Source organism: Excalfactoria chinensis, chromosome Z, assembly GCF_039878825.1.
Source record: "Excalfactoria chinensis isolate bCotChi1 chromosome Z, bCotChi1.hap2, whole genome shotgun sequence".
NCBI lineage: Eukaryota > Metazoa > Chordata > Aves > Galliformes > Phasianidae > Excalfactoria > Excalfactoria chinensis.
Window position 1 is genome coordinate 22,044,704 of NC_092857.1, and position 12,500 is coordinate 22,057,203.

At 35.1% G+C, this 12,500-nt stretch overlaps 1 protein-coding gene across 3 annotated transcripts in view; it reads left to right on the forward strand.

The window, feature by feature from the left end:
- Positions 1–12,500, forward strand: part of AP3B1 (adaptor related protein complex 3 subunit beta 1) — a 146,338-nt gene that overhangs the window by 88,420 nt on the left and 45,418 nt on the right. For all 3 annotated transcript variants that reach the window (XR_011905958.1, XM_072359002.1, XM_072359001.1), the window contains exons 20-22: positions 238–412; positions 6,144–6,216; positions 7,048–7,154. Coding sequence is in view for 2 of the 3 variants with exons in the window: in XM_072359002.1 (XP_072215103.1) it covers positions 238–412; positions 6,144–6,216; positions 7,048–7,154 (355 nt within the window). In the remaining variant the exon portion in view is untranslated. The remainder of the gene's footprint in view (positions 1–237; positions 413–6,143; positions 6,217–7,047; positions 7,155–12,500) is intronic.

A 12,500-nucleotide genomic window follows, 5' to 3' on the forward strand; every position in this document is an offset into this window, starting at 1 on the left:
GTTGTCCAGAGAACCGGTGAATGTTCCATCCCTGGGGGCATTCACAGCCAGGTTAGATGGTGATCCTGGGCAACCTTGTTTACTGGAAGGTGTCCCTGCCCATGGCAGGGGAGTCAGAAGTAGGCGATCTTTAAGGTATCTTCCAACTCACAACCATTTTATGATATTATTACTCCTAAGTGTTTTTCTTTGGTGGTTTTCTGTGTGTTTCTTACATTTAATGATTTTAATCTCTAGTGATTCAGAAGACATTAAAAAGAAAGCAAAGGCAGTCTCCAAAACCAGAAGCACATACAGCTCCTCTGGTACAGAATCTAGTTCATCAGATGAGAGTTCTTCAAACTCCAAGTCAGAATCAGACTCAAATAGTGACTCAGAAGCTGAAAAGTCTGGAAATGCAATCTCTAGAAAGGTAAGATAGTTTAAATATTTGTATATGCATACATATATTTGTGTATATATATAAAATATTAAAGGATGCATCTAAGAATCATTCATTTATCTTGAGATATATACATAGGCTAGTAGAATTATTTACTACAGATATATGCGTAGACTAGTACAATTAATATCCTTAATGAGTGATCAACTTTTATTGCTCCCTATTTAATAGGAATAAAGCGTATTAATTGTTCCATCACTTCAAGTTATGTTAACTTTCTTGCTAAATTTATGAAGTAACAATCCTTCAAATGTTTTTTTTAGTGAAATTCTGAAATGTTTAAAGATGCAAAGTGTTCATCAGAGCCAGCTTAGTTTTTGTTAGCTAAGGTTTTTTTTTTTGCAAGTTACCTTGTGTTAGCTAAGTTTTAATTGCTTATTTCTGTAAAGATAAAGTGGTTAGAAGTTCATTTTATTCAAATATTACTGAACTGAAGCTAATTGTATGATGTGGATTCTGTTTACTTAACTACCTTTCATTAAAAAAATAAATATATAAGGAGCTTCATGCTAAGGTTAAGGTAAAATTATTTCTGAAAGTCATTTTTCTGTTGTCATAAATTTATTTGCAATTCTATCTATACACAATATAAAAAAAAAAAATGCAGTTAGGATTTTAGCTCAGAAGTTTCCATTTTAGTAACACTGTATGGTGTTGAAAATTAAGTGATAATCGGAAGCATTTTAAGTTAAGCTGGCACATTATGATCAGTATTTCAGTATCAACTGCTAAGTAGTCAAAACAGGACTCCTCTGTTGCATTTGATACAACTGTAGAAGCTACTCGACAAGTGTGTTTCAAATAGTTAAGAGAGATGTCAGTAACTTTGTTAAGCTGTTCAGGTATATTCCTTCAGCTGAGGAAGAAAGGCCCTTTACGCTGAGAAGTCACTACACAACTGTGTTCAGATAACTGCATGTCCTCTGCTGCAATTGTCCTTCCTCAGAGCATCAGGACCAGCCTTTGTGATTACTTTCACTACAATTATTTAAACTATTATAGTTCCTTCATATGATTTGTGAGGACTACCAGTATAAGCAAGCTTTTTATATTTTAAAACAGTGGCTGAGAATGTGTGAAGTCAATGTACTGTGCAGTATGAGAACCAGAATGTCTAAGAAGCCGGGGCCTTTTTTTATTGAAGTCAATAGAGCATTGTCAAGCATTTGGATCTTTGCTGGAGTAGTCTTAAAGCCTTACTGAAGAGGTACCTAAATAGAAATGTATTGGGAACAAAGGAAGTTTTAAGCCATTAACAGAAGAGTTGATCAGAGTCAAATTGTAGAGCTGAAGAAGTGCAAAGCTTTAAAATGTCACAAAAATGTTAAATAACAGTGGGTTTGCATACATGGCAGTAAAATAAAAGATGACAAGGAGGTAGTTGAAAAGATCGCACAGAGTTCACTATCCAAATATTCCTTAAATGTTTGTCACTTGAAAACTTTTTGACATGGCCAATGTAGTGGTATATGAAAACAGTAAAGGCTGAATGAATTGGGTGAGAGTCTGATGTGAATTTAATGCTCTTGCACACAGAGGACTTTTTCACTATTTAAGTAATGTTGGATGCTTGCATTTATACTGCAAGTGTTTCTGATAGTTATATTCAGAAGCATAATTAGATAAGGAGGTGGAGGTGAGAATCACACATATTTTCTTTCAAGGGTGACTATTATACTGACTAGCTTAACTGATTTTTGTACGGGTACCTATTTTTAGCCTTGTGATCAGAAGTGTAGATAACTAATGATAACCCTGATGGCCCTTCAAAGTTCGAAAGAAAAGCAATGCTTTAACAAGCTGTAAAGAACATTTCAGATACAGTCATATGTGGAGTCCTTGTATCAAACCTTTTACAGGAACGACTCATGTTTATTTTACTTCCATTAAAAACTTGGATTTTTTCTGCTTCCTGCCTCCAGGTCACCCAGAAATCAGACTTTTTCAGTTAGGCCTTCAGAAAGGCATGTTCTTCAACTGGAAGATTTTAATTGGAAAAGACACTGTATTATTCTGCTATGGGAACATTTGTAATGTGGCCAGTGTAGATGGGGAGATGATTTCTTGGGCTTTCTTATCATTATGAATAAAAATGAAAATACTTTCTGAAAAAACACATTGATGAGAGGAATAATTAGTTGGGTCTATTTTTATAGTTGTTCAGTGTGACACAAATTATGAACTGTTAGTTAACAAATGTTCTGAGGGTTGTCTACCATTCTGTATCTTGTTGGGTACCATTGCCATGTTTAGCACAATTTTCATAATAAGGTTTGATTATGCTCACATGAGAGCTTAATTTACGCATGCACCCTTGCATTTTCCAGTATAGAAATAGGCTACACAAACTTCCAATTATTTTTCATGAATACATTACTAATATTTTTGTGTTCTTTTTTTTTTTTTTTTTTCTTGAAAAACAGTTTTGTAAAAGCTGTTGTGTTCACTGTAATTGAGCTGTGGTGAATAGAAAAGTCCCTCTCTTATTCTGCAGTGTTTTATATAATTTTGAAATATGTATAGCTGAAAGTGTTCAGGTACATAATATGATCTAAGCATTTCTACAGTAGAAAGCCAGATTTGAGGATGCATGTGTAAGTAGGTATCTCTGCAGTGGGATTTTTAAATCAGCTACTGTTGACCTCCTTATACAAGTATAATACAGTCACTCAGCTGTTAAAAACCTGATCCACTATTTAAAAAATATACAAAAACAAATTGTCTATCTTTCTGCCTGATCTCTTTTCAAGTGCTAACACAATGGAAACAGTGGGTGATCTGTCAATGCATTTGGATTGTCAATGATGGTTTTGTATAAATATTGGGAGGATAAGAAATAAAATTCACACAGCAAAATATGATTTCATCTGCCTTTTCTCTGCAGCTCCATGGCTCATGCTGCGGTGTGAAATTCTCATTTTACACACTTTGCAGGCGGAGCACATGAATTATGCATTGAGCAAGAGAAATCTCCTGCTTCAAGTCCTATATGCATTTACCAGGTTCTATCTCTATTACCAAGATGAATTGCAAATGGAGAAATGTTTGATGGAATATAGCTTAACTTCTTTGTTTAGTATTCTGCTTTTCCCATAGTGAGCTCTCCTGGCAGGAAGCTGGGTTGTATTGTAGGTTTATTTTAAGAGAAGAAAAATAAAATTTATTACAGGGAAATGCCAGACACGTCATAACCTTTTTATTATCTTGATTTGGAATGCAAAGCTTTTTTCGCTCATTAGAAATATCTGTTGATAGTATTTGTTGCAGTCACTGGCTATTCATTATTTCTAGAAAGCCAATCTATTTTATTTTCTTTGAAAAAAAAACAAAAAATAATCATATATATATATTAGGCAAGACTAATTTGAATAGATTCCTGTGATGTTTTGTACAGAAACACATATACAATGTACGCATATGTATATCTGGAAATATACATATGAATATGAAAATATTTATGTATTTTAGTACCTCTGTATGTGTGTAAGCTTGACACACTTGACTGAAGTAAAAAATAACACTTAATCATACTTTAATATTAGCTTTACCTTGATTTACTTTGCTCCTGGTTTTATATTTCCCAGATGGCAGGGTTGTGTTGTCATCACTGTTGTTGTTTTGTTGATGTGTTAGGGTTTTTTACACTGCAGATTCAAAGTAACAGAAGTCCAGAAATGAAATGTATATTACAAATCTACATATTGAGCTTTGTGATATATACTTAAAAACTACCTCAGGATGGTAAAACAAATAACAGAATAAAGAAAAGCAAGCTTAAAGGTTCTTAGTGTCATATGATGTCTTTCTCAGCTTCAGTCTTAAGAAAACAAAGCATGTGTATCTCAATTTTTGCAGGATTTCTTAGATATGAAGTAATTCGTAACTCAATTATATGCAAATAATAGCAATCACATTATTCAGGTAGCACCTGTGAGTTATGAAGTATAATATTTGTCTTTATTTCCCAGAAGAAAAGAAAGTAGCCAAATGAGTTGCCAGTAATTACACTGGAAGAGAAAAAATGCAGTCTTGCGGTTGTGACTGACCAGGTACTCAGAAATGCAGCGGAGACACTAAGACAAAACATAAAAGGAATGGAATCATATTGCGATTCATTTAAAGATATTTTGTCGGATTCCATTGGCCTAGAGGGGTTTCATGGAACAAATAAACCAGCGATAATAGAACACTCAAATACTGTAGTGATTAGGAACATTCCAGTCAGTTGATTTAAAAATCAAAAAAATTATTAATAAAAAAGCTTCCACCATTCTTCTCTGTCCACAAGAGCATTCTCCTCATAGAATACCTAAAGCACATTTGTAAGGACCTCATAAGAGAATCCTGTCTGTTTGAATCACAGAAAGATTTGGGCTCAAAATGACCTTAAAGACCATGCAGTTCCAAGACCCTTCCGTGTTCAGGGCTGCCACTCGCCTGCTCAGACTGCCCAGGGCCCTATCCAACCTGACCTTGACACATCCAGGCATGGGGCATCCATGTGTTTTCCAGGTAGCCTGCTCCGCTATCTCACCATGCTTTTCCTTAAAACCATTACCCTTTGTCCTGCTGCTATACTCCCTGACAAATAGTTCTTATTCATCTTTTTTGTAGGCCCTTTTTAAGTACTATAAGTCTGCTATAAGGTCTCCTTGGTTCCTTCTCTTCTGTAGACTGAACAAGTACAGATCCTTCAGCTTTTCTTTGTAGGAGTGGTGCTTCTGTGAGCAGAGAGCCATCTAATCATCCTTGTGGTCTTCTCTGGACCTTGTCCAACAACTCCATGTCTTTCATGTGCTAGAGTCCCCAGGCCTGGATGCAGTACTGCAACTGGGCCTCACAAGGGCAAAGTAGAGATGGACAGTCATCTCCCTCTCTCTACTGGCCACCCTTCTTTTTGTGCAGCCCAGGGGATGGTGTGGTTGAACCATGGGTTCACTGGATGAAAATGAAGAGCAGTGTCATTTTGTTCCATATCAAGCCTGATAGATTCTAACATCAATGGCTTCAAATAGTGAGAATGTCAACCTGCTTTCTTTGTGTATTCTTGAGAAGTAAATTCTCCAAAATTTTTAAAAATGAAAATAAAAATAAATTCTGGCATAGCACTAGCTTGCAATTGGTTATGAAGCAGAGAGGCTAGAAAAATTGAATGTACTTTTAGGCAAGGTAGGTCATTTTAGTCTATGATGACATTCAAAGAAAGTGGTTCTATCTGCTGATCTTGTGAAGGGATCTCTATATGTATCTTGAGTGCCAGAAGAAAGTGAAGCAGCATGTAAGTGGTGTCTTTGAAACAGAGGCCAGAAGAGACAACATGCCATTCTGATTTTCTTATTTAGATCTATATTTACAGGTTTTCCCCCCTCGTAGGTAAGTGCAGATAATGACTTTCTTATGACTTTTTCTCATGTAAAAAAGTTTGTCTCTAGTGGTCACAGAAGTGTCTGATCTGTCAGCAGATTTTCTTTGAGTAGCAGATGTTATTAAAATTAAATGTAAACACAGGCTTCAGAGGAGTGAAACAACTTCAATGTGAAATTTGGGTTCATCTTGCATGTACATTGAACTCTTTCTCACAAGGTGAATTCTTTAAATGTTAAGCTCGAAGCAATGAATATACACATTGCCACTCTAAAAGTATTAAAGGCTGTTGTTCTGCTGTTATAGTAAAAGATGCAATATTCATCTGTTTTGACAGAAAGAAGAAAAAACAGTGCAAGACAGAAAAGCTCCAAATAAACAAGATGTATTTCTGTTAGATTTAGATGACTGTGAGTATCTTGATTAAAGTCTGTTTTCTTTTTCTACAGCATGAATTCAATCCAGTTGATCCAGTGAAATTTTAAATGTCTTAAATGTTGAATCTCCTCGTTTTTTGTATGCAAAATAAAAAAATTGTACAACAACAACAAAAAAAAGTATATATATATTACCCTGATGAGTAACTTTTCTTATACAAAATTATTATTATACATGATTTTGTTTACTGTAGAGCTAAGAATAGTTTAACAGTCTGGAATGTATTGAGATGTAAAACATTTCTTTCGAGAATTTTCTATGTCTAGACTTATTTTCTGTTGAAGTGAGCTTACTTCCTCAAGTACCCATGGATGTGTCATTTGCAACGTCATGCATTATGGTACTATAAGATACTAAAAATGACTGTTTCAAACAACAGATTAAAATGTTGTGTTAAGGTAGAGTAGGGCAGGTGTTACTTTTTTCTGTGCTTTTTAGTGCTTTTCCGCAGGTTTACTTTTACATATGCATCAAATGTTAGCGTTGCATTAATATATACTTTGCACATAACTCAAAAATGTGCTGCACAGCATGGATCAGATGGAAGGATTAAATGTAAGGTAAAAGTGAGTAAGAAGGACAATATATCTTGAACGTAAAAAAGGTGTTCCACTTTTTTTTTCAGTGTTTATATTGACCATTGCTGCAATGTGTGATAAAAATAATCTTTTGTGATTAGGAAACCTATGAACATAAAATAATTATGTCAAGATGTAGGAATGTTTTAAACTTAGTGAAAGTAGATTATTATCCTTCCCAGTATTTTATTTTATATTAAGTGTCAAATCATTTTTCACTTTTAGTCTACCCTGTAACAACTCCTGTGGCAGTCCCTGCAGCAGCTGTTTTGTCCCCAAGTTTAACAGCAGACCTAGAGGGCTTAAGTCTGTCAGATTCATCAATCATTGATGTAAGTATCCTTTAAAGAAGAGCAGAGGGAGTGTCTTAATTTAAGCTGACTGTATTTTTGAGGCATTTGTCAAAGCAATTTTTTGGAAATACTTTCACCTGTGAAATTCTAGTTTACATGCAAGGCTGGCAGCTTCTTTTTGATCTGAAATAAATATGTCTGTAATATGGAGAAATTGATGGATATTGCCTGTTTAAGAATAATGCCTTCTTTTTCAATCTGTTTTTTTCTTTGCCTTGGGAAGATTTACATTTACAAATTACACATACAAACTATACAAATCTTTCAAATAATCTACTTGCTACTTTATTAAAAATAAGCTACATAAAATCACAGTTATTAATTCTGTGGTTGTTTGCAGTGCATGTCTCCAATTATGACATTTTCCTATTTGGAATTATTTTTTCACGAGTATACAAATCACAGCTGTGAGCGCAAATAAAAATGGTACAGATTTATAGTCAGTGGTATATGAGTATGTGTCACAATTCATACAGTTACTGCACTCTGCTTACTAGCACTTCCTATTAGGGAATCCCAAAATTACAGGTATAATTAAGGTTAGAAAAATCATGGAGGGCATTCCTTTGTTGGTGAAAAGAATAGTAGTTTGCATTCTTGATGTTGTTTATTTAATTTTATTTTAATCAATTTTTTATACAATGCCAATTTGCAATTTAATAATAAGGAACAGCAGCAAAGGGGAATTAACCTTGTGAAAGTTGGTGGGAGTGACCAGAAGAAGGCAACATATAGGCACGAGCATCTTTTAGCCTAGCCCTGTTTCTTATGCGGTTGATATCTAGAACCTACTCTGATATTCTAATAACTGCTGTTAAAATATGTTTTGTTGGGTGAGGAATTCATATGTAAAATTATATACTTAAATATTTCTTAAGTAAAGAATGTGTAACAAATGATTTGACTTAAGAAATAAACTATTCTAGCTAATAATTCAGTCTTACATTTACACGCGCTAAGGTTTTGTGCTTATAAGATAGACTTTCAGATTATGTGGTAGCTATCAGTCTTACTTTAGGCTGAAAATCAGGATGCAATTAAATTCCAAGTGGGCCAGTAACAAGCTGAACATACAGTCACTTTGCATGATGCATAGTCATTCATGACTCACACATTCTGAAAATGTGAAATACTGTCATACATGTTACACGACAATGCAGAAAGAAGTTCTGTATGAAAGGGTTAAATCTGCAAAATGTTTTTTTCTTGGTACTGCTGAGCTCTTGGTAACCAGTGAGGAACCTGGAACATCGCCTTATACTTGCTGGTCTGGAAACAACTGGTCATGTCAGAACTAGTTGTTGCTACTGCATGGTTATTTCCTGTTTTTCAGCTGTAACTGCCATTGATAATAGTTGCGGATGTATATGAAGTCTTTTGAAGTCTTTTGTTCTCTAGGAAACAAGAAAAATTTAAACACTACAGTTAAAAGCTGTTCTTTCAAATGATAACCATACGCTGCTAAAAGACTTACATGCAAGTAGTTATATAGTTAGAGTCGTGTTGTTTTGCACCATCAGGTAATTCTCTAAAAATGAAAATATAAAAAAGAGCTTTTAAGACTTTATGTGGGAATATCCCTCTTAAAATAATATTCTAAATTTAATCTGTGGCCACTTGTTCTAAAAATAAGAATAGTTGTCATACTTCAGAAAACTTTTTCTTCCTTCAATTGGAGAGAAAATGAATTTAACTGTAGGGCACATGCCAAACCAACAGTGAGAAATTAATTTATTACCAGGCAATGGAGATCATGGAGTAAAAATAGATAAGTACAGTATATGACCCTAATATTGAAGAAATGTAGCAGTCACTTATCTTGGAATATGTCAGGCAGTCTATTATTCAAATCATTCAGGACTGTAATTGGATACAGCTTTTAGAAAACTTATAACTCTATGATCATAGAATCATAGAATCACCAAGGTTGGAAAAGACCTCCAAGATCATCCAGTCCAACATTTTCAACTAAACCACGTCCTTCTGTACGCTCTTTTGGAGAAGTTTTTCTTTCGTAGCTGCTTAACGTCACAGAAAGTATAAATACAAGAACGGTTTTACAGCAGTGTTCTGAGTCACTTTAAACCTACAAAAACAAACAAACAAAAAGCATCTTGAATATAAACTGCAGCACGCAATGTGAGGCTTTATATTACAGCTCACTTGCTTTTATGATTCTTGTTTACGCATAAAATATTTTCTTGTCATAGAGAGACACACGTTTGTGTGTTACAGTTTGTTCCAGGAAAAAATCATATTTTCTGGTAATTCATGGATAACTTTCTTCAGACTGTATGCAAAGCACAGTACGTCTATGTTTGTGCTTCTGCCCTCTTGCAGTCTTACCTTCAGGTGGGTCCAACAAACCAGGTAACTGGAAGCTACTACTGAGGCTTCTACAGGTATGCACTCAGAACTCATGCATTTGGAGTCAGCTGAATTTTAGATGCTGAAATACCCCTGAAGGCTTGCAAGATATGTGAAGATACAGTACTGATTAAAAAATGGAAATGAGAGGCTTTTGCAAGCTGTCAGTTTAAAGCAGATTTGGAAAACAGCAGAAATTGATATTGTCCCTTAAATGGAAGTTTTTGAAGTAGGAGAGCAGAGACTAAAAATGAAGACTCATGGGTGACATAAGGACAGGGGTAATTATAACCTGCTGCAAGAAATCATGCTGTGAGCAGGAACGGAGAAGGCAGGAAGAGAAGAGCTTTGCTAAGTATCAGAAGCAAAAGAAGGGAGTGATTGTCTGTTTCTACTGGTCACACAGCTGATGACAAAAGAAGCTACAACACCTCTTCTTTTTGCATCGTGGCTTCATATAGTAAAAATATGCAGGCAAATGCACCCCTAAATATATGACTCCCTGACCATGCTGCATACCATAAATAACTAGCAACAATTATGTGTGCTTCAGAAACAAAATAAGGAGGAGGAGGGAGCACTTCTTTGATAGCAGGAAGTGTTTACAGTTCTGAAATGTGTTGGGAAACTATAGCTGGATAGCTCTGGTGGCAGCAGCATTTGGATGGAGCTAGTAGGGAAATCTAGGCCAAGATGAGGAGGATTAGAGAGAAGGTTTGGTGTGCTCCCTTCCCCCCTGTACAGTGTAATCTGGGGAGAAAATCAAGGCTAAATTTTAAGAAATGTTTATAATAGAAGCAAAGAGCAAAAGAGGGGAAAATTAATGTGGAAAAGAGATATGTACAGAACATTTATTTGCTGCAATAATTCAGTCCTTTCATTAGTTATTATGCATGTTGAATTGTGGCATAGTTACAGAAGTGCTACTGTTTTATTTACTGTTTTTCTTTAGTATACTCAGTGTATTCTTTTGAAAGAAGTTAATATAATATTATCAACAATATGTTTTTATTTTTTATTACTCACAGCTCCACAAAATCTATTTAGGAAGGGAGCAGTAAATCATGCTTTTTTTCTGTCCCTTGAATCTTCTGCAGAACTCTTGACTAGGATCCATTTTGAGAACTTCTTTAGAGTGGTGATGCATAGAGCAGAAATAATAGCTTTTGACAAAAGTCAAGGTCGAGCTACAGACCTGTCAAGCCACGTGATAAATACATTTAATTTCAAATTTAGCATGTTTATGGAATTTCCTGGAAAACAGTAAATATGAACTCCTTCAAATAAAAATAGAGGTATTTTTAGCAGAGTATCCCCTGCTTGTGAGTTATTTTAATGTCTGAGTTTCTGAAGTAGTATTTACAGTGGAAAATATTCCTATCATTTGGGTTACTTTGTCTATTCAGTCTGCTGTAGCAAATGTTATGACTGTCCCTTTGCTTGTGTAAAGGGTCTTTTCTTGGAAGCAGCAGGAAGATAGGATTTACAATAATGAACTATATCGTCAGTCTAGTCTGGTATGCAGTTTGTAAGGCAAGGTTAGTTACCAAAAGTGTAAGAATTCACAAATTCGTTCAGTACATCTTGCAAAGAAGTTACTGGCATGTGCTCTACTTCATGAGTTTTATTTTTTCAAAGCATTGTTAGCACTAAGTATTACATAATTAGACATATTTGTAGCTCGTATATAAACGCTGGTCAAAGTTCTTCTCAGGTTCTTACCACAGGAATGTCTATGTCATCAGAATTAACTTCTTAAAAGCGTGAAAGAGATGTGGTGCAATCACTATTGATTGCAACAGACAGTATGCAATGGTTTGAGTAGGTACATAATAGTCCTTATGTTTGCAGAGATTGCTGGAGCAATTACGATTGTGGTTTTTTTTAAGTAAATAGTGTTGTATTTGAGTAAATGTATGTGGTCCTTCTTAGAAAACAACTAAAATTTTTCTGTCAGGCAAAATAAGTTACTTTTAAATCAGTTTTAAATGTTAGCCACATCTTTTACACTAATTCAGGCTTCTGATATCCTACAGTGGTATTATTTTCTATAGTACAGCATTTGCCTCTTCTTTCTGAGCTTGCAGGAAATGTCTACTTTTTCGTGTCTCACCAAAGGAGAGGTTTTTTTCTGTACTTTTATACTTTTTCTGAAGCCTGCTTTTTTATAGAATGACTGCAGTTGGGTAAGTGTGGTGGGGGGCTGAGGGAGCAGTGCTGATGGTGAGGTTTGCTACATGTATGCTATCCTTGCACATCCTTATAACTTCTCCACATTGTTGACCACACTTTTTACACTAAGCAGTGTTTGTGGAATTATGCAGAGTTCTCTCTCCAGCTTCATTCCTTAAGGTGGAATTTATTCCATGTGGAACAGTTTAAAGTGTTTCCTGCGTTTTTTCCCTATTCTGTGCTGTACGAGCTTTGTAGCTAGCAAAAAGCTCAGCTGAAGCAAATTCCACAAATTCCACGAGTTAGTAGGGTGTTGGAAAAATCTGCAGCTGTGAAACAAGTGAAAAAGCATAGTCTTCAATGTAAGAGTTAAAAGAGGAATTTTCTCTTTGTGCGCCTAAAATTCAGCTATGCAGCTCATGAGGTGTGACTGATGCTTGTGGGAAGGTGGTGTGGTCCAGTGGATACAGAACTGAGTGTTACATATGGAAAATGAGTTCTATTTTTGGCTTTCTACATGCTCTCTATTCTGGTGGGAGTAACACAATCTCTTAGTTTTCCATCTGAAAAATGAGGATAATGATGCTTACTTATCTTGGGGAAGCACTTGGAGAGCTACAGATGAATGTAACTGCTCATCAGCAGATATTAACCATTGACAAGACAGATAAGGAATGCAAAACAGACCTCCCAGATATTTAAATTTGTTTTTCCATGTTTATGCTAATTTTCTGTAAAAGACATTCTTAAAATGGTAACATAATTTGTCCATTACATCACACATTT